The 22,719-nt window shown below is 45.2% G+C and overlaps 1 protein-coding gene across 2 annotated transcripts in view; it reads right to left on the bottom strand.

Moving 5' to 3' along the window:
- Positions 1-1,034: 1,034 nt before the first annotated feature.
- CTNNA1 (catenin alpha 1) overlaps positions 1,035-22,719 on the bottom strand; it is a 198,354-nt gene continuing 176,669 nt past the window's right edge. For both annotated transcript variants that reach the window (XM_064484329.1, XM_031449114.2), the window contains exons 11-18: positions 20,626-20,782; positions 12,862-13,062; positions 12,151-12,302; positions 7,428-7,538; positions 6,067-6,248; positions 5,804-5,909; positions 4,139-4,273; positions 1,035-2,239 (exon numbers count right to left, since the gene is read on the bottom strand). In XM_064484329.1, coding sequence (XP_064340399.1) covers positions 1,952-2,239; positions 4,139-4,273; positions 5,804-5,909; positions 6,067-6,248; positions 7,428-7,538; positions 12,151-12,302; positions 12,862-13,062; positions 20,626-20,782 — 1,332 coding nt within the window. In that variant the 3' untranslated portion in view covers positions 1,035-1,951. The remainder of the gene's footprint in view (positions 2,240-4,138; positions 4,274-5,803; positions 5,910-6,066; positions 6,249-7,427; positions 7,539-12,150; positions 12,303-12,861; positions 13,063-20,625; positions 20,783-22,719) is intronic.

Below are 22,719 nucleotides of genomic sequence, written 5' to 3'. Positions count from 1 at the left end.
ATGCGAAGGAGCCTGGAAGCAGATCTGCCAGCTCATCAAGCTATCAGACTGCAGCCCCTCCAGAGACAACCCCCCCACCCCAGTCAGAACCGCTACTGGATTCTTGACCTTCAGAAACGGTGAGGGTGACTTTTGTTGTCTTAGCTGCTAAGTTTTAGGGCAAGTTTGTTACATAGTAATAGAAACGAATACAATGATGAGGGCTTAGACCAGGTAATAGCCAACAGAGTGGGTGTAGTTGGACCCAGCATACATTTTTAAGAATTTGGACAGGTCCAGTTTGAGATATTTATTAAGACATCCAAGTGGAGAGTTTGAGGCAGACAGGAAAGTCCGGTTCCAGGAGAAGTCGGCATTTGGATGGTATTTAAAGCAGGAGTCTGGTTGAGCTCAGAAGAGTGAGCAGAACAAGAGAAGAGGCCCAGGGACTCTTTGAACAACCTGGAAGAGGTGGGGGAGGGGTACCTAAAAAGGAAGACAAAACCAGAATGAGGACAAGTGAGAGGGTTTCAGAAGGGAGGGCATGATCATTTGGATCACTAACACGGCGAGGATAATAGGAGGGAGACGATGAAAGAACCAGTCTGTCTGATGGTGTGGAGGACAGCAGTAGAATGGTTGGGCCAATGACAGCGAAGGAAGAGGAGACCAGGGCTACACATATCTCTTTAGGGAGTTCTGCTTCAGGTGAAGATGTCTGCTAGGAAGGGACATGGGGTTGAAGTTTGTTATTGTTAAGCCAGTCATTATCATGGTACAGGTGCAAGAGGATGGGGGTGTGACATCCAGAGATGTCAAGGATGCCCCCGAAGTTCTGACCCGCACCTTGAAACAAGGACACGAGAATTCCCATGGTGGGCATGGCCCTCCCTGCTGGGCTGGTCCAGAAGCTGCAAGGCTGTGCAGCACCAGGGGGAGAGGGACGGCAGGAGGGCCCAGAGCACTGCACATGCTATGGGCGAATCCAGGAGACTCATGTAATGTGAAATTCGACTCTGCTGGAAGGCAAAGAAAATGATTTCGGTCCCTCAGCCTTGGTTTCATAGTGGACTTTATTGGGAAAAGTTAGTGTAGGAAACATTCAAATTCATAAAAGTTTAAATAAGATAGTAAAATTATACCTTGTAGCTATAGTAACCGCTATAGTAATCACAAATAAGGTAAAGTCTAAATTATCGCCTAAGCACACACTGTTTTGTCAGGTTTCTGTTGCAAGCCCAAGGCAGGAGACGCTGCAGTTATTACAAGTGAGCCCAATGATGAATTTGCATTTGAAGCTGAAGAGAGGGAGAAAGGCATGTTCTGATTACAGCATCACAGCATTGTAGCCTGAAAAAAGCAACTTTATTAATGTCCTGCAGCACGGTATGTTAGTAATGGTAACCATGCATTAAAATTCTCATCTCATGTTATAGAGAATCATAGTTTTCTTCATGACACATTATCTTTTACTGAGTTTCATGTGGTTTGCCCCTCTGAAGGCCTTTCTGGGACTGTTTCCTTCTCCAGGGCCAGCCTCCTATGACACTCGGGCTGCTTACTCTGGGTTGTCTGTCTTTGGTCATTTAATACCAGCCAAACTGCTGGAACCTGGGGCTGGTGGAAGCCCCCTCCCTGAACCAAGGTGGAGTCAGACCCCCCCCTTCTCTCAAAGCCCTAATGCCACCACTAAGGACGGGCATCACAACTTGGTCAACAGTGTTACTAAAAAGTTAATGTGGAGTCTCTTTGGTTATAGAGTTTTTATTTAAGCTTATAAAAAATATAGCTAGATATATGCTCCTGAATTCTAAAAGTATTTCTGACCAACTTAAACACAAGTATGTCCTTGTAAAATTGGCCAGGTTTGAAATCTGCCATTTCCCTATGGAATCTAACATCAGTGTTCTATTTAGCAAATACATGTGAGTGAAGAACAGTGACTGATCATTAGAGGGATGAGGGGGCACCCTTAAATACTGTCCATGGCTTTGAACTCACTGAGGGCCTGCACAGGGTTCACGTGCTTCTTCTGAGATGCCCGTTTAATCTTGGTCTGTGTCTCATCCTGTTTCTCTCTCTTCACCAAGGGCTTTTTCTCAGGTGCCTTCATCTTCCAAGACACAGCAGGGAGGTTGAGAGAAGCCATACCCTGAGACTTCTGATACTTGGTGGAGGCCACATAGGATGCCTTCACTGTCTGCACCACAGCGTTCATCAAGTTCTTGGCAGCCTGGATCAGGGACATGGCGCTGTCCACCTAAGAGGCACAGATGGGGCAGTGAGTAGCAGAGGCCTGACCTCCAGCCCCATGTGCACCCATGGGCCTGGGTCTAGTGTGGACTGACAGGGGAGTCCCCATCCCTCCTGGCCAGGCCAAGGCCGCAGCCCCATTCCTGATTAACTCTCCCAACGGCTGGCTGCTCTTACCAAATTCAGATCTTTTGAAGAAGGGAGGAGTAATAAAAATGTAAGCTATGGGGGGAGGGTATAGCTTAGTGGTAGAGAGTATGCTTAGCACGCACAAGGTCCTGGGTTCAATCCCCAGTACCTCCACCGAAAAAAAAAAAAAGTCACAACATCTCTGTGAGAGAAGTACAACGATGATCTCCATTTTACCGATGAGGACACTGAAACCCAGAGAGGTTAAGTAACTTGCCCAAGGCCACACAGCTAGTTGGTGGTAAAACTGGGAATTGAACCCAGGCATTTCAGCTCCAGAATCTAGGCCACAACACCAGGCTTTAGGCTGCACCAGGGCAGGAGACAGGGTATTGTCCCCTGCTGTGTCCCCCTTGCCTGGTGCAAGTTCTTTCATGGAGAAAGTGTCCAGCAGCTGTTTGTTGAGTGAAATGTGGGTTCCAGTGAGCAGGAGATCTCATATTATAGCTTAATTCATTGCTCAGAAGAAATGGGGGAAAAAAGAAAGCAAGCTACTGTTACCTTACTTACTTACCCCCACCCCCAACAAGTTTTTGTTCACTCAAACAAATTGGGGAAAAATCTGCCAAAATCTTTGAGTGAGCCACAAACCCCGTGAACAGACAGAGGCAGCATTAAGTCAGCCATCCTGGACAGGACAGAGCCTCTCCCCTCCCCTCCCAGGTAAGTACAGTGGACCCCTGAAGTAGGCACTGTAGTTTTCATTTATCAGCTTAGCTGCTCTGGTCACAAGCAGCTGGTTGTGATGTTATTTCCCTCAGGAACAACATCATAACCATCCTGTCCCCACCAGGGGGGTGCTAGGGCTCCCTAGTACAGCTGGTCTGTCTACAACTCAGAGATCTGCTAAGTCAGTGGTTTTCAACCACTGCCAAACAGATGCCTCAGCATTCTGGCTTAGTGTGATTGGATAGTGACTCAAACTCTGAAAGCTCCCCATGTGCTTCTGACCAAATTGAAATTTCCTAGCCCCTGACCACAGCCAATCCAAGAACTGCCTAAAAGCAGCTACTTTAATTGACGAAAGCACAAGCAACTTTACCACCTTTCCTACCAGTTTTTTCTAGATTAGTTTCCTTTTAATTATAACTTTGTGTCATATTTTTTGCTCTTAGAACACAGTTATCCTAGGTTAACTTAGTGGAAATCTGCTACTTCCTAGGAAGGATGTGTGCCAACCTTCTATTTCAGTTACCATGTAGATTACTTGGTTTTTATGTTTTGAAGGTCGCTCCCCAAAGTAACAAAAGCCATGGTCTCCACTCTCAGAGGGCGGGAGCAAAATATGACCTAAAACCTTGTCTGGGTTTGGAAGTGATTAATGTAGATTCTTACGATGAAGGAAATGAAAATGAGAAATTTGGGTAAGTAATGAGCTTGAAAGTGGGAGAACAAAGTGATGATGCCAACAACAAATATATTATTCTCTGATACATTCTGGTAGAGGTTGCTTTGATTCATGACACTTGTGCACAATATCGATCGAAAGGACGACACAGGTACACAGATACTTACGGTTCCAGCTCGGGCAGGAGGAAAATGACCTCTCCCCTCTCCCCACAATAAGGGGTCCCAGCTTTCACCAACTATGCTAAGAAATTCAGCAGCCAACATGTAGCCCTTGGCCTCTCAGGACTCAGAAAGAAACTTGCGGGTTTCCCTAGCACACTCCCCAGCACCTTCACACTGACTAACTCTCTTCACAGATGAAACTTACCCCAGAGACGACCAGCTCCCCACCAAGATTCTGCACCTCAGCCTTGACTTTGCTACAGATGTTGAGTTGGTGGCAGTACAGGGCGATGCGCTGCAGGTAGGCCAGCAGGTCCTGCTTGCAGGCCGAGTCTGGGCACTGATGGGAGAGAGGATTTAACACCAAGCACTCTAAGCTCAGCCCAAACACACCCCACCCCCAAGGCTATTTCTCAAAGGCTCAGTGTGCCACCAGCAGCAAAGGGCAAGAGAGAGCAGTTACCCAATTACCTGAGACAGTCGGAGCCCTAGCTCTGCTGCAGGCCCTGCCCGTGAAAGTAAGAAAAAGCCTCAGCAAGTGAGAGTCTGGTTCTGGAGAAAAGTCAGAGTGCTGTGAGCTAGGTGATAACCATCCAAATAGCTCTTCTGCTCAGGGGGGCTTTATCTGCTCAGTTATGATGCACCTGGTAAACACCTGATGAAAGGAGAGCCCTTTCAGGCAAAGATGGAGAACAAGTGAGCCAAAGCAAGAAGAGCACTTGGGGGCCGTGAGGTCCTGACCAGTCTTTTTTGGACTTTACCCAGAAAAGGAAACAGAACACCTATCAAGTGTTTATAGCACCTCCTATGAGGTTGGGATGCAGTGAGTGAGAGGGTGGTATAACAAGCCAGCAGACCATGCTGGAGATTTAGAATTTTATTCTAAGAAGCTAATGAAGCACAGCAGAGCCACAGACATTTGCATTTTAAGCCAATCATACAGAACCACGTTGGCCACTGTGTTGAGGATGGAATGTGGGGAGAGGAGAGGCCAGGGCAGTGCAGACATGGGCCCTGCACGTCAGGACTCAGCTGGTGGCTGCAGGGAAGAAATGACCAGATGGTGTCTAGATACGTGTGGCCAGGGCTCAGGATCAGAAAGAGGGGAGTACAGGATGACTTCTGAATCTTTGGCTAGAGTTTGCAGACAACTCTCTTCACAGATGAAACTTACACAGATGAGGAACCAGTGTCACTCATCCTGCAGCCCTGAGCGTCTGGATACTTCAGGGAAAGGAGTGGGAAGGGTTGTAACTACAGCTGGGAAATGGCATCTCTGATGTCTTGGAATATCGAAGGAAATGTTATTGTAAACTTTCCAGGAGGTAGGAACCATTTTGGGGGGACGTACTAATACACAGAATAAAGGGATGAGGTCTGGGTGGTTGAGGTTACAGAAGTCTGTCCCCATTTGGGTACGTTAACCTTCCAAATCACTAGTCAAAGAGGCTTCTGATTCGTACATGATACAAATCTACAAGGAAAGGCTCTAATACACCTGGTTTCAGTGAATTTTTAAGCCCTGCAGAATTAGCTCCTGCCCGGAGGTGAAGTCCTAAAGAGAGCTGAGAGATAATAAATAGGCTAGTTTTAGCTGTCAACCAAGGAAAGATTTCAGGACATACACACCTCCTCCAGAGATGTGCTTTAATGCAAACGGGACCTGCCTTATAAAACTTGTCAAAATAAGAAACAAGAATTCAGAAAGCCTTAAAAATCTATGCTGGTATTAATCAAGCAGGTTGGTGAATTAAGAACAGTCTTTGAGATGGAAAACGCACTGTATCTCATGAAAAATACTGTTGTTGCCACTGGGCTGCCTGAGTCCCAGGATGAACTCTGAGGTCCACATGGCAAGTCTGCCACTTACATGGTCTGCGATGGTGCGGCCAAGCTTATCCATCCTGGATCCTGCCTCAGCAATTTTCTTGGCAGCACTGATCACATCTGATGTGTTTTTGAGTGGTCCTTTACCTCTGAAAAAAGGGAAGATGGATCACTGTAATTGAAGCCTTGTAGTTGGAGATGAACAGAAAAGAAGTGTGTACAGAGCAGCAGGTCCTGCCTGTGAGGTGACCTGTGGAGAGGAGGGCCTCCCCTCTGTGCAGGTAGTGGGGCCCCGGCACTGCTTACCGGGTAAAGTCCGTCATCTCCATCATGATCATGCACATCTGCTTGGCCAGCACGATGATGTCATTACCACTGTCGTCCCACTTGGACACTTCGGCATCCAGCTTGCTCTTTTCTTCCTGGAAGCTGGCCACCTGTTCTGCAATCTTTGCTTTTTGCTCCTGGGGAAGCTGAGCCATGATCGCCTGAAATCAGAAGCACAGAAAGCTCTTATATAAAGAGAATATGAAGTTCTCACAGTGCATCAGCCAAGAATCTTTCCACCAAGCAATCTATGACATACATAGGATAATGCTTTAATAAGGTTTCATTTTGCCTGAAGGGCCGTTTCTTCTCATTTTGCACAGAAGTTTTCGGCAGCTTGTATTCCCGATCCACTTACCGGGACCAGCTTTAGTGTGGAGAAAAACTGAGTAGAAGGCTACTGTAGAAGCTTTGTGATCATACCTGCACAGGGACAGAACCTGCTTAACTTAATTCTTTAGAAGTTTCATCCTCTGAGGCCTCAGGGCCTGGGGAGAAGAGGAGGGACAGGCTAATGCGCAGAGCCCTGTCCCGGGCAGGCCCTGTTGCTATCGCCACATTACATCTCTAGCCTTTCCAGGTAACATATAAGTAGTTTTAGAAGTGTATTTTAAAGGCAGTCAGGCAGAAGAGAAGCTGCTGCAGAGTATACATTTTAGCTGCTGAGACGGCATTTAAACCTCATCACAGCAGCACCCAGATGCCTGTTGCCCACCTCAAGTCACAGACTTGGGGCCTTAGGCTCCTCTCCACTCAGCTTTCCAAAGTGCTCAGGACCAAGTGCAGCTTAAAGCAGGGGTGTACTCGCTGTTCAAAATGATTTCTAAGGGGTGAAAAAAGACTCCTTAGAAATATTTCTTGGCATCCTCCCAAAAACATAAATGCAACTGATTGAAGATTAATGATTCCAATGAATGCAATGGCTCTGATTTTCCTGAATGTACCACTGTTGGGTTTTTTTTTTAAGACCATGAATAATTAAATAGTTCATGCCCATGGTATCTCTGAGATAGGCAAAGACAGCAATCTTTTTCAAGTTTCACTATCCTTTTAACAAACATTGCATTAACTAGCTTCTAGGGCTTTCCTGACTCAGGGCTCTTCATAAACCAAAGCCCCAGGGCGCAGCTGAGGCGGCCCATGCTTCTGCCCTGCCGAGGAGACATTTTGGAGGAACCTACAATCAACTAGCAGGTGCCACAATTTAGGTTATCCTCAATCCTACTGCCAGAGAAAGCTAGAGAAGAAAGTGTTCTCAATAGTAAGATCCTGAAGATGAAAAAGCCAAGACCAGAGACGGACAGGGAAGGTCTGCAGGACAACTTAAAGCCGGTCCTTACCCGGGCACTCTGGCCAGCTATCAGCTGATCATCTTCTGTCTGCACGCTTGTTCTGCTTCTGACATCAAAGTCTTCCGTCTCAAAGTCTGAGTCATCCAGCTCCTCAGGGGTCTGCCACCAAGACAGAAGTCACAAATCAAACACAACCCTGGGCCTGTAGCTGCCACAAGCCTCTGGGCCCACAAATGTATAGACATCCAGAATTTTCTGCAATATTCCAAACAGTTGTGGGGAATAGTTAACCTCTCAAGCTTTGTCAGAGACCCTGCCTCACCGATGTGACAGGCAGCCCGTTCAACAAACACCAGCCCTTCCCCAAGGACCTAGGGGTCCCTCATGGGGTTGAGGACTTCAGTTTCTACCAGTGAATCCAGACTCTTCATCTGACAAAGGTTTTCATTTCTTTCTGTACTTCTCCAATACCTGCATCTTAAGATAAAGGTGAGAACTGTCCTGGATGGAAAACATACTGTATTAAAAATAGAAGTGTTCCATACAACATTAGGCAGATTCATGTACCCTTCCCACTTTGTGACAAAAAGAAAAATGAATTAACTAACGCTGGCCCTCGCAGGGTACCAAAGGCTGATTTAAGGAGTATTTTTTATGAACTTCCTTTTATAAAAGGACAAAGTTTGGGTAAATACCAAAGGGACTGATTACTGGTCCTACCTCTTTGCTTTACTTATGAAATAAAATTCTTACTTCGCACACCCTCAAGGCTCTCGTGATTAGCTCTTGACTTGAAACATAATGTCATCTTCTGGAAGTTATCAGCAACAGGGCAGCAGGCAGAACAGCTGGGGCTGGCTCTTGGCCCAGCCGGCTGGCCTGTGACAGGAGGGCAGTGAGGCGAGGCCCTCATCTGCACCAGGACCTAATCCAAGCCCAGCCCAAGGGCTTGCTGTCAGGCCCAAATGAGAGGACGTTTGAGGAAGCAACTGAAACTGCCCAGACTGTACTGGGTTTGTACATGTAAAAGGTTGGGCCTGTCTCTCAGTGAGAAGAGGTGAGGACAGTGGGGGTCACACAAGGCACAGCTGAGTCACGTGTCAATGCAAAGCCTCACTGCCACTGGCCATTTTAATCTGGGGTCACAGCCACCTTTAGCACTGGGTGAGTGCTAAATCTGGAGGAGCTTTATTGAAGGGAGGCCTCCTCGTAGGATTTCCACTTTCACATCTTTCTCAATAGCCCATCACAGACCTAAGAACTGTTCTTGCCAGGAAAACCAAGCATCTCCTATTCATTCATGCATCTGTTAAGTATCTGTGTGCCAGGCACTGTTCTGGGCCCTGGAGACAAAATGACAGACAAAAACCCCTGCTCTCACACGTGTTCTAATGGGAGAAATGACAAAACATAATTACGTGACACGTTACAATGTGATCAGTGCTATAAATAAAGCAGTAGAGGACTGTAAAGTTTATATGGGTGGTCAGGAAAGGTCTCGTGAGAGGGTAACATTAAATCAGAGACTTGAAGGCAGGGAAAGTGGGAGCACACGGGGTACCCGAAGGAGGAGTGTTCTGGCAGGAGGGAGTCACCAATACAAAGGCCCAGAGACAGGAGCTTGCCTGGGGAATGGGATGAATAGCATGGAGGCCAAAGAGGGACTCAGATCACTGCCCTTCTGTCACAGGGTCAGCTGGAGCCCTGGGAGCAAAGCTGGGGCGCAGGAGGAAATAAGATCAGAGAGGTGACAGGCTTAGTTAGCTCCTAGAAGGCCTGTGGGCGAGTGTAAGGACTGAGTGGCACAGGCAGCCTTCGGAGAGTGTTGAGCAGTGGACAGCATGATCTAACTGAAGCTTAAAATGATCACTGAGTGCTCTGTGGATGAGAGGCAGGCATCTAGAGATGGGAAGGGGAAGGCCAGCTGAGAGGCAACTGCATGAATCCAAGAGAGAGATCCTGGTGGCCTAGACCAGGGAGGGAACAGTGTTCAGAGCCTATTTATTATGAAGGTAGATCCAACAGGATTTGCTGATAGATCAGATACAGGGTATGAGACAAAAAGCGGAATCAAAGATGAATCCAAGGTTTGGACCTGAGGAAGTGGAAGACAGAGTTGCCATCCACTGATACGAGGACACTGGGTGGAGAGATTAGGACCTCCCTTTGGGGAGTAATAAGCTCAAGTTGCCTATTAGTAAGTGAGAGGGAGTGGGTAAGGGGGCTAGACGAGTGTGGAACTCAGGAGAGTCAGCCTCTTGGTGGTTTTCTCAAGTCTTTACATATGAAGGGAATGGGTATAGTCAGAAAAGAGAGGTGAAGAACTCTGCCTCAGGGCAGACCAATGGTGAGGGGCTGAGAAGATGAGAAACCAGCCAAGGTGACTAGGAACTATGGGGGCCAGGAGACTTTCTTATGATGGGAGAAGTAACAGCATGTTTGTGTGCTTGGGGGAAGGCACTGGAGAAAGGGAATGGGACCCAGTGCCGGGGACGGGCTCAGCCAAGAGCATGAGGACATGTACGAGGGGAGGAGGGCAGAGGACACAGGCACAGATGCAGCATTATCTGCAGTGAAACAGGCACCAAGGCCAGACCGGGAAGGGGGCAGAGATGGGACACGGGGGTGTGGAGGTGGAGGAGCAGGAAGGGCCGCGAGGGCAACACTGCACAGCACCAGGCACCCCCGACGGTCCTGGGCTCGGTGACCCCAGTCAGAGTAGTGGCACTTTCCTACACCATACTCAGGAGACGAGATTTCACTAGGGTTGTATTTTGCAAAGCAAGTAAGAGGAAGTAAAAGGAGGCAAAGAAGACTGATAATGACAGACTCAAAGCTAGAAAAGGAATGAAGCAAGGACCTAAGGGGCTGAGTGAGGGTTCCAAGTGGTGAAACCCAACTGACTTAAAATCCTGGTGGACTCAAAGGACAGTAGGGAGTCACAGTACCAGAGCGAGTGAGCCGACCAAAGGGGGAAACCTCACACTGGGCTGACGCAGATACTGGTCATGTCAACGACTAGGTGAGCCTCCGCAAGTGAGGCTGAGGTTGGAGGAGGACAAGACATCAAGAAACTAGGAGGCCTGGGGGCTGGAAGGATGATTTTTTAATCAAATCAGGACAATAAGGGATGAGTTAAACCCTGGCTGTCCACAGACCTGCTTTGCGCTTGCTCTGGGCCTTCCTGGCTGACCACACCCTGGGTTTTGTGTCACCGAGCTTGCCAGGCCTCTGTTGTATTTTCCCTCTAGCTACATGCCAGGCCCATTTCATCCCATTAAAACCATCAACACTATCATACGATTCTCAGAGAAATGGGGAACTTGCTCAGAGTCACAGACTTAAAGAGAACTCCAAGCTGCCCGCCTGCTCCCAGGATGTGGTTTCCTACAACCCTACCTGCTTCCGCAGAACAGGACCCTGGAATGTGTAAGCATCCTGCAGTAAGCGCAGTTTCAAAGCACTTAAACCTCCAGTGGAGTTAACCTCAGACACCCAACGAATCCTCTATCATTCCCGTTTCCCCTTCACACAGATCTGGCCGCTGGGTTTAACTCTGCGTTCAACCAGACCAGGCCTCACCAAGCATGGGTTGTTCTTGAGCACAGCAGCAAGGATGAAGAAAAGCAAAAGGCTCCACCAGCTCCCTCCCCCACCCACAGCATATCCAGGTGACTTGGGCCCGCAGGCACAGCCAGCAGCCAACCAGACAATCTGTGAACAGTTCTCTCTCCTCACCTGAGAGAGGAGTGCTGTCTTGCCCAGGTGTTTCTACACTGCATACAAAATGGGTCCAGCCTGATGCAACTGCCTTAGAAATGGCCTCTGTTTCCAGCTGAGGGGGTAAAAAGTGGGACAGAACCCCTGCCTACTTTGGGAGGTTTTACCAGCAAACCACGAAGGTGTAAACGGAGCTCCCCTGACCCGACTAGATCGTCAGCATAGCAAAGCAGCCATCTGCTCAGCAGGCAGGCACTGCCTTCCAACCACCCACTCTGTGGCCAGAGCAGGGATGGCCTAGGGCTGGGGGATGTCCAAGGGACCCCAGGAGAGCTATGCACAGGCCCTGCCTCAGCTTCCAGAGCAACAAGCTCATGCCAGAACAGCTCGTGAGGGATCAACTGCTAGAGGAAGGGCAGCTCTGAGTCCCAGCCCAGCACCCAGAGGAGGGGGCAGTTTCTCAAAACCCCTTTGTTCACACCCACCCAAAGAGTGTCCTAGACTTTCTCTCAGACAGTGAGAACTGCTGCTCTCTCAGGGAGGATGGGTCAAATGGGGCCCAGAGTGGGTGGCGCTTCCATTCAGCTATGATGAGAGGGCACAACACGTGGCCTTGAACCTGGGAGCATCACATCCCCTCACCGTCAACACCCTGGGGTTCGAGCAGCCTGCCTGCCTGCCACCCCTTGAGGAGAGGGGTGCTCCATGTAAAGAACAGCTTCAACCTGCGTTAAGGAAATTAACTGACAACTATTTTCTGTAGTTTCCCTCTAACTCACACAGAAGCCTCATATTTGTTGTGATTGTTTGCTCTGAAGTAAACCATCAAGGCCAACTCATACTAGCTCCCCTTCTCAGCCTAAGTTTGGGCTCTAACTTGCAACTAAAAGTCATTTTAGACAATGTAATTAAATATATCTCATTCTAACAGCTTTTAGATTCATGGTTTTAATATACTGCCACTGCATCTGCAGAGTTCCAGAATGATGCATTGCCCAACTCTAGCAAATGATAAGAAAGCTGTTAAAACATCTGAAATGCAGTTACTCACCCTTATCATCAACACCGCTTTCCTGATGTCCCGGATGCCATCGTACACCAGGCGTGAGGCATCGATAAACTCGTTCTCGTCCATGGGCTGGGCGGGGTCCGAACTGAGGGCTTCCACAGCTGCTTCCACTTGCTCGGTAAAACGTGGCATGACTGCGGAGGAGAGAGGCATGGCAGACGCTGCTGGCCCGGCAGACATCATCCTTCCACCAGCACCCCCTAAATCCCTCAGTCAGACAGAGAGGCAAGGTGTATGATGAAGAGCCCCTGCTTCTACCTCCCTAAGATTTATGGTTGAAATAAATTAAAGGTTGTATTTTACAAAGACTCAAATCACCCTTGTCTCTGGCCAGATTCTGCAACATTGGATTTACATGGTTGAGAATTTGAACTGGGATTAACTTGAAGCCTTGCAAGAATGGGACCCTCTCCCCTTCATTCAGGGTTTATTCACAAATAGGAAATAAAATTCATAAGTTCACCTTAAATAGTGAGTTGAGAGTTATTCCCATTATTAATCGTGGGACACACATGGAAGAAATGTGTCTGCGAGGCCTTAATTTGGCTGACCAACTTCTCACAAATCTGCTCTACCACCAGGAACTTTGGTGAGACCCATGCTGAGTCCTGATGTTCTAATTCCTAACCACAAGGCCTGGCCACCAGGCCACCTGTGTGTGGGGAGCACAGTTAAAGAAGGGAGTCCCCGCACCTGTGTTGGAGAGCAGCTTGGTGGCTTCCAGCACCTTCTCTGTGTAGACTCCCGGCTCATAGTTGTCCATCTCTGAGGTGACTACGTGAATGACCCGGGCTGCCCGGCCTCGAATGGCACCAGCTGTGCGGTCCAACCCATCCACGTCTTTCTCCTGGAGAGCAATGACGCATTTGTTCACATCTTCCAAAATGTGATTCTCTGAGGAACAAACAAAAAGCTGGATGACGGAGGCGGCCTTCCACTAGAAGAGGACAATTCTAAGTTGGCATCTTTCACTCATCTGGTGCTCACTCTGTGCCAGATATAGTGCCAAAAGCTTTACACGTATCATTTCACTGAGGAGACCAGATTAAATGCTGGATTAACTGCCCCACAGAAACTCAACCTGTAGTCACTTCCAAGAATAACAATCTTCATTCCAGGTTTAAAAGAGAGGCAGAAAGAAACGTCCATCTTTAAGGCAGGTTGTTCTGTAAGCCAGGCAGAAAATTCAGATCACAGAACCCTTAATAATTTCTCTTTCCCTTAAATAATTTCACTGACCTTATACCCCCAAACAAAGTCTACATTAGAAGAAAAGGTTCACTGTAAGGCTTCATTCTCCCAGTCTCTCACCCCTCCCTCCAGTACATGTCGGTGGTATTAAGACAACCACCAAGACACCAGGACAGCTCTGGAACAGGAGGTTCTAGGAAGCAGGTTGAAGCCTCCTCTGGAGGGTGCTGAGAGAGCCCACCTGAGGCAAAACATCTACTAGCCCACTCATGGGATGCAGATGGGCCTGTTATGGTATTTGAGGAAACCCCTGAATCCTGTTAAGCTGACAAATGGCTCCTACCAGTCATAGAGCTGGATTTGAAGGACCCAAATACTATTTTTCCTCAAGGCAAAAAGCTTGACACTAGGTTTTAGGAACCCCAGAGTGAGAAGTCCACTTCAACCTCATCTATAATAGCAAAGTGGAGGCAACCAAAATGTCCAAGAGTAGAGTGGGTCATAAACTACAGGCTAACTATACACCTGTTAAAATCAATGAGGTCGATCTGTAGGGGCCGCCCAGAATGGGAAGAGGCACATTCTCTTCCCAGGAGCTGCAGAGTTCACCAGCAGACAGCCGGAATAACAGGGCCACCCAGACTCCATGGGGTAGGTGGGTGAGGGACACATCACCTGCTCAGAAAGGAGCCTTCTTCAAGACATGTAAGAACTCTTAGAAGCAGTGTCTGTTAAAGACATGCTCACTTCCAAGAACAAACAAACAAACAAAAACCCAAACAGACAAACAAAGACATGTTCACTTCCTTAAACCAAGAGAGTGCCTGACATAACAGGCAAAAGACTGATAGTCCTAGTTCTTCTGAAAGAGTCAGAAACACATCAGAAGGGGGGAGGGTACAGCTTAGTGGTAGAGTACATGCCTAGCATACACAAGGTCCTGGGTTCAATCCCCAGAACTTCCATTAAAAAGTAAATAAATAAATACACCTAATTACCTCCCCCCCAAACAAAAAAAGAAAAAATTCAGGAAACACATCGAGTCATTTCTTTGCCAGCCCTGGTCACCTTACACTGACATGTCATTATCCAGACTAGCTCCTGATTTAATCCCTCTCCAAAAGCCACTACCCTTCCCTCTGCTAACGTACTCAGTCAAGTTATATATAACCCCATGTCTGGAAGGGTGATAGCAAGCTTGACCACTTTAAGATACCCCAAACAAGAAAGTGGTCACGATGCTACTTCCTCTCACCTCTAGGGGAGCCAGAGGCAAAAGGTACTTGGCAGATCTAGCAAAGAACAGAGCCACCACAGTGCCCTGAGCTGGGCTTCCAGACCCCTGCACGCCCCAGGAACAAGGTCCTCCATTTTGCAGTTCCTAGGAGACTGCAGGCAGGCACTCGCACCTATCAAACTAAACATACTCTTATCATATGATCCAGTAATCCCACTCCTTAGTATTTATCCAAAAGAGATGAAAACATGTCCACATAAAAACCTGCACACAGATGTTTACAGCAGCTTTACTCATAATTGCCAAAACTTGGAAACGAGATGTCCTTCAGTAGGTAAACTGGAAAACTGTGGTACATCCAGACAGTAGAATATTATTCAGCGTTAAAAAAAAAGTGCTATCAAACTATGAAAAGACATGGAGTAACCATAAATGCATATGACTAAGTGAAAGAAGCCAGTCTGAAAAGGCTATATGATTCCAACTAGATGACATTCTGGAAAAGGCAAAACTATGGACACAGTAAAAGACCAGGGGTGGCCGGGGAGGGATGAATAGGTGGAGCACAGAAGATTTTTAGGGCAGTGAAAATACTCTGTATGGCACTTAAATGGTGGATACATTTGCCCAAACCTACAGGAGGCACACCACCAAGAGTGAAGGGCAGTGCACATCAGGGACTCTGAGCGGCGATGACGTGTCAGCGCGGGTTCATCAGTTCTAACAACCGTACTCTCTGGTGGGGGTGTTGGTAACAGGGGAGGCTGCACATGTGCAGGGGGCAGGAAGTAGATGAAAAGTCTCTTCACCTTCCTCTTAATTTTGCTGTGAACCTAAAACTGCTTTAAAAGTCTTTTTTTTTTAAATAAAAACTAATCAATCAATTAAAATAAACATCTTTTCAGGGAAAGTAAAAATACAGTAAGAATTTCTATTACAGAAGGGAAAAATGAATTATCACAAGATCGCTAAGAAGACTGTAAGTTAGCATCTACCAATTAAAAAACTGGCATGCTTGCCAGAGTTTACACCACTGTACTACTCAAAGAGAAAAATTATTAAACAGACTTTCTATATAAACTAATTTTAGGGAGAATATATGAACCAGTGATAAGAATCAATGGATTTAGAGCCCATCAGGAACATCTTTTATACAGAAACTCTTTACAGAGTAATTTAAACTAAACAGACTGGCACTGAGCCTGCCCACCATACTAGACCTTAGGTTAAAAACTGCTGCTTTCACTCAACCTACCATAACATTTGACTCTTGTATCAGGATAAGACAGGACAGGATAGGACAGGATAGGAAAGCTGTTGCTAACTAAACTATGAGTTAATGTTTTCTCATACCACTGATTTTAAGACTCATCCTGGTTTCAGGAAGGAAAGCACGTCTTAGAATCAATGAAGCATAATACTCTTTTTTTTGTTCATTAAGGTGGCCCCAACTTCCACCAAGGATTTGTTCACCTTCGTTAGACACGTATGTTTTTAAAACTCAATTTACATTTTCTGGGATTTATACTTCCATTTATTCTTCCAGATGAACCCAAACCAGAGAAGGGCTTGCCATTCTTCAGCCAAAGAAGCCTTCTACTTCAGGAAGCTGACTAAGGTAACATTCCCTACCCTCACTGGGAAAGCCCAACAGCTGAGGCCACTGCACGCCCAGGACATGCCACCAACTGGAGCCAAAAGGGGAGAAGTGAGATCCCACTGGACGTGTGCAAACATGGGAGGATTGGTGGTACCCATACTAATTTAAACCATAAGTTATTTTAGCTTTAATTGAATTTCCAAAGAAACTCAGCATGGGTCCATTATCAGTAGACACACCAATCTGTACCCTATTAAAAACTGATTGTTCAATAGTCTTTATTTGTAGATACTTCTAACAGGAAACACACACACACACACACACACCAGTCTATCCTCAAGGATTATGGACAATAATGTATCTGTTTTTCGTTTGAAAACCTTTCTAGGACTGCCTCTGCAGATCGACCTCATCCATTGTAATGGCTGCACAATATGCTACTAAAGAGATGGAGGGGCCATAATTCACCCACCCAGTCTCCTGTAGACATTTTGGTTGAAGTGAACATCCTTGCACAGGTATTCTGGCAAACATCTGTATACATATCCCTATTTCTAGCAATGGGATTACTAAGTCAAAAGGCATTATGTATATCAAGTAGGTGTATGATGCCTAACTGCTCTCCAGGAACCAAACCAACTGGCATTCTCCAGAAAGCCTGCATGAATTTTTACACTTCAGTCCACAGTGCCCACTGGGGCCCTTCCTGGGCTCCCTTTGCTCTGGATATCTTTATCAGTGCACCCTTACGCACACACAGGAGAGGATAATATCAATGCTTTATATAGAAAACTTACTCAAATATTATGGAAATATTCTGAGTGCTTGACATTTAACTCACTCTATAGTAGCTATTTCTTTAAAATCACTATTAATTAATGAGGAAACCAGGTACGAAAGTATTAAGTGACTTGCCCAAGGTCACACAGCTAGGAGGCATAGGAGTTAGAAATCAAATTAACTTTAGCCCTATCTTATCTTCAGTTTTGCCTTTCTGCTATTAAACACAAAAAATTAAGTACAAAAATCCTTTTATTTAGACCCATCAGACTGAATTATTTGGCACACTGACACTTAATGAAGAAGAGCACATATTACTACCCTTTTTTGTTGCCCTAAAGTATGTAATGAAAAGTATTATTTGTTTCCAAGAGCATTTGGTAAAGAAAAGGAATAAACCCAATCAGAATCACTCTAACCACTTGTGACTCAAAAAAAAGGAACCAAACCTTCCACATTTGAAAGTAGAGTAAACGAATGAGAAAGTAAATTGCATTTCCATGTAAAATTGTTTATCAAATACAATTCAAATGAAATTCAAACAGTCTTTATCACTTTGATAAATTTCAAACCACTGTCCTTAAGGGATCAGTCCATATAAATATACTTACGGTTTGCTGAATGCTGTCTAGCATCCTAAACCACCTCCAACATTTACAAGGCAACACTCTGAATAGAACAGCTGGGGGGAAAAGCATGCCCTCTCCCTCTTCCCTGGGGTAGCTTGCAAGTCTCTCTCTATTTGCAAGTGCCACTGGCTCATATTTGATACACAGTGATTCAAGTTCCCCCTGCCCTGCAGCCTCATGAAATATTGGCACCAGGGTCTTAGTGGCTTCACCAGGTTATATACAAGATGACTATTATTTTTTGAGCCATAAATTTAAGATATGACTTGTGAGAAGCATGAGGAAACTTCTGGAACCAGTCAGACAGAATACCCAGGAACAATGGAGATAAAGCAGCAGAGGATCCTCTCAGTCCTATTCCCTAAAGAACATCCCCTTGGATGGAGTCTCATGAGTGGGCAGGGCTACAGCAAACATACAGGCCCCATGGATTCCAAGAGGGAATATGATGGTGGAAAGTCATTACTGGAAATATTCCTCAAAATCTATCACCCTGCCAAAGGCCAACACGGCCCCCAGACACAGTAGAAAACCACCACTCCAAGGAGTCAAGCAGCATCCTTACTTTTCATTTGGCAAAATTTTATGAAGTCCACCAACCTTAGGTCAGACTCTGTGCCAGGCACTCGCCTGGCAGCCCCTTACTCAGAAACTAGCCCTTCGTGCCCAAGGACTGACGAAGCACCACTGTGCCTCAGCGCGACAGGAAATGGCAGAGGGGGCAGACCTCGGCTTCTGGTATAAAGACTGCACACAGCTGCTGCAGATGACCCCTGCTCTCCAGTTCGCGTGGCACCTTTAGTGACACTGTACTTGCACAAGGGCCAAGGACTGGGGACGAGTGGGGACCTGCCCAGTGAAAAGCGAGAGTCCACTCAACGAGAGTCAGCCACTTCCCTACTGAAGCGAAGCTGTGTGTCAGGTGCAATGAGGAGACACCTCTAGTGCATCTACATAAAAAGTGTTAAAACTGCCATAGGTGAGGTAAGTGCACAATGAATCTGAATGCTAAAAATCAACTGGTCAAGCCAGTAGAACTCTGCACATGCCTCTACTTGTCTCCTTCATCCCATGCCCCTAAAAAGCACACCCTAAAAAACAGTGGAATTGTGAATAACCGCCTTGTCCTGTTAATTACTTGACGGTGCTAAGCAAGCCAGGGACAAAACAGAGAAACACACTAAGGTGGATCTCTAAAGTTCAGATGCTCTGAAAGCACCACCACTTTCTGACTGAGAGGATTGTTTGATGTTTTTATTTGCTAAACAGAAACTGTCTAAACTCCTTTCCTTCAAGTCAACCCTTCTACTTTCCCATATTTGCATAAAAATTGAATACACTCACCAGACAAAAGTGTATCTGTTGAAGAATCTGATTTCTCTTTACCTTTCTTCTATTTTATGTCATATGCCCTAAAGATACTGCCTGGATCCCACTAAATGCTACTGCACAATCCCTTTTGTTCTCTGATTTGAAGAATGTTGCATGAGGGACATTGGATTCTATCACATTCTATTTTGCTGTTAAGGACTGAAAAAATCCCTTGAGACCAAGCCTTACTTGGTAAGTAAGTTTAGGAATGTAATATCTATCTCCAGAGGGGGGCTTTGCATTTAGATTTCAAAATTTGTTGTTTGCTTAAAAGTGTGCTGTGAAGGTGGAATGTTTTTCTCTAAACCTATGAAAAGAATAATTCAGTACTTCATTGGGAAAAACAACAGAAGGCCAAGATTTCCCAAAAAAGCAATTGCTGCATTTTTGGCACCTGCAAAGATGTGTTTGCAAATGGGTTTTTGTTTTAAAGTACCAACACCTGCAATCTGGCAGTCCTGCAGCAGCATGGTTCACCCCCTCATTTTGTAGTTTACGGATTGCCTGTTCCCCATTCTCTGAAGTAGGGCCAAAGCTACCAATCCCAAGGAGAACTAGCAGAGACAGGGAAACATTGGTATGCAGAACACACGGTCACCTTATATAGGTCACTGCTGGAGGACTGTGCTGTGCACGTACTTAAGCACCGCTTCTGCTTCAAGCCCCATTGCCCCTCGCGTCTCCCACGTTCCAGACCGTGGTTCCCTGGGGTGACAGGTAGTTTTAGCCCTACAAGTAGCAGCCACTGACTCTGCCCACAGCCACTGGCCTCAGGAAGCCTGGCACCTCCAAAGAGCAAGCAGTGCAGCCAAGGGCAGCAGAGGCCTGTTAAATGGAGAATGCATTTATACTTGCTCAACTCTAAGGAGACGGATGGAAATTTATCTCTGTGTGATAAACAGTGAATTGCAGTTGACAGACATTTTCTATATGAATGCAATTTACTATGTCATTACCAGTTTATGTTTATATAATGAAATCAACTGTTTTTGTGAGGTGAATTACCCAGATTTATTTTTTGCAAGTTCATAATTAAATGGTACTTAAATATTTCCTCTCTGTTTTCTATCTGTGCATCATGCAGACAGAGTCTTTCGAAAAGTAGGCAGTTAAACTATGATCATTTCTGAGAGAGAAAGAGAGAGAGAGAGAAAGAGAAGCTTTCCAAGGGGAATAATTTTTACAAAAGAAACTAAAGTTGGTGATGTCGGGAATCCCTTCTAAATCTCACAGGCTCAAAACAAATAACTACAACCTCTACCAGGACACAGGTCAGTGTTTTTCTAAACACAACAGCAGCAAGAAGGGTAGATGGTTACAGCGTTTGTACAGGTCACAGTTGCAAGGTCTTATTCTACACCAACAGGGAGAAACCTCTGCCAGCCAGCTTCTTACTTCATGCTTTTCAGATCAAGACCAGCCCCACCACAAGGGAGACAACTCCAACCCTGCCCCCCATTGCTCAGGAGGCACTAGTAGCTTCTTTTGTTTTGTTTTGTTTTTAAATTAAAATGAAAACCAGCACAATATTATTGCTACAATGATTTACCTGCCCAGACTCAGGGGCCTTTTGCTTGTCCATTATTGTAACTTAGGCATAAGTAATTATGCACTTCCTCACAAACTTCTCTGGGGAAGCAGCTCATTACCTGAGACAGCCAGGAAGTCATCGATGGAAGTAATGTCATCGACAGCATCTGTGAGAACCCGGACTTGTTTTTCCCACTGTTCTTTAAAAAGATCCATGTTCTCTTGGGCCAGTTTACTCTGTGGCTTTGCTGCTAAAGCCAGTGCAGCATTGATAACCTGCAAAGGTATTGAAGTTCACTGTTTACTGTTTCGGAGCCATGAAAATAAAATAGGTGAGACAATCTGGTCAGTGGAGGCTACAGCTTTGTCTCATGTGCATTTCACAAGGACACACAACACCACACGTTCCACAGAGATGAAGGAGAGAAGTGTTAAACAACAGGCTTCATATGCGAATGGAGAAGCAGCACATTTGAAGTACGGTAATACACTGGAACCACGGACAACAACAGAAGTATCTCTCATCTCTCCACTCAAGTGACAGGAAATCTTCACAATTTTTGACATTATATTCCAGGCTTTTTTCTCCTCATATACACAAGTATGTGTGCAAATTGAAAAATACACAATTAGAATTATATGCTACATAAAACTGACTATTCTGTTGATTCTTTTAGATACTGCTCTATATCATTAAATGTATGTTACAAACATTAGCTGTTTATTATTCCACCTTATAGCTGCACATCACTATTTTCTGATTGTAGAGTATCAGTATTCTTAATAATCTTGTGATGAACATCTGGCATTTCAGGTTTTTGATATATTATCAAAGTATACATATGAAAAATATATTGTATTCCAATTCCTGAAGTATATTTGACATATAACAGCATCACAGAAAGTGTAATATTTATTAAGCTTAAAAGGTAATTTCTAGGGAGGAGGGTATAGCTCAGGGGAAGAGCACAGGCTTAGCATGCACAAGGTCCTGGGTTCAATCACCAGCACCTTTGTTTAATAAAAAAAAAAAGTTTAATAAACCTAAAGGTAATTTCTTCTAAAAAAGTAGAAAGTAATTTCTTAAAAAGCTTTACTGAGATATAATTCACTTACCAAACAATTCACTCATTTAAACTGCATGATCCAAAGATTTTTAGTGTATTTACAGTTTTGCAACCATCACCACAATCTTTTTTTAGAACATTTTCATCACTCCAAAAAGAAACTCCGTATCTACTGTCACTCCCTATTTCCCTTAACCCTACCTCTTGGCAACCACTAACAGAACTTTCTGCCTCTATGGATTTACCTATTCTGGACTTTTTTCTATAAAATAAGTATGTCCTACAGAATGGAATATTAATATGTGCATTTCTGTAACTAGCTTCTTTCATTTAACATAATGTGTCAAAGTTCTTATGTGCTGTAGGACGCATCACTATTTCATTCCTTTATATTGACAAGTAACATGCCAGTATACAGATTTATCACATTTTATTTATTCATTCACCAGCTGATCGACATTTGAAGTCTTTCCACTTTTTGGCCCATATGAATAAGCTGCTTCATATGAACATTCACATACCTGTTTTGTTTCATTCTTGTGTACGTAAGTAGGAATATAATTGCTGGGTCATACAGTTAACTTTATGTTTAACTTTTCAAGGAACTGCCTTACCATCTTCCCAAGCAGTAGAACCATTTTACATTCCCTCCAGCATGTAGCAGGGCTCCAACTTCCCCACATCTTCACCAACACTTGTTTTCCCTTCCACCTCACTTTTTTTTTTTTTAATTATAGCCATCCTAGTGAGTGTGAAGTGATACCTCACTTTGGTTTTGATTTGCATTTTTCCGGTGGGCCATGATGTTGCACATCTTTTCAGGTACTTATTGACCACTAGTGTATACTCTTTGGAGAAATACCTATTCAGAACCTTTGATGTATTCACTGAACACATAAATAATGAAACAGTACAAAAATGAGCTGAAAGAGTAATTAGTAAGATTTCTGGGTACAAGGTGCTTACAGGTTATTGGAGATACCTGTGTTCATAATAATGCAACCTGGAAGGGAAGCAAACACAAAAGGAAACTGGTAGTAATCAAGATCTGGAAGAGGCAGAACAACTGTTACCACAGAGTCATTTGGGCGTGCTACCTGAGGGGAGGAGTTTTGGATGTTTTTCAGTGCTGTAGAAATCACATGC

This window comes from Camelus dromedarius, chromosome 3, assembly GCF_036321535.1.
Source record: "Camelus dromedarius isolate mCamDro1 chromosome 3, mCamDro1.pat, whole genome shotgun sequence".
In the NCBI taxonomy this organism is placed as follows: Eukaryota; Metazoa; Chordata; class Mammalia; order Artiodactyla; family Camelidae; genus Camelus; species Camelus dromedarius.
The sequence above is the reverse complement of the archived record's forward strand: the minus strand, read 5'-3'. Positions and strand labels throughout refer to the sequence as shown.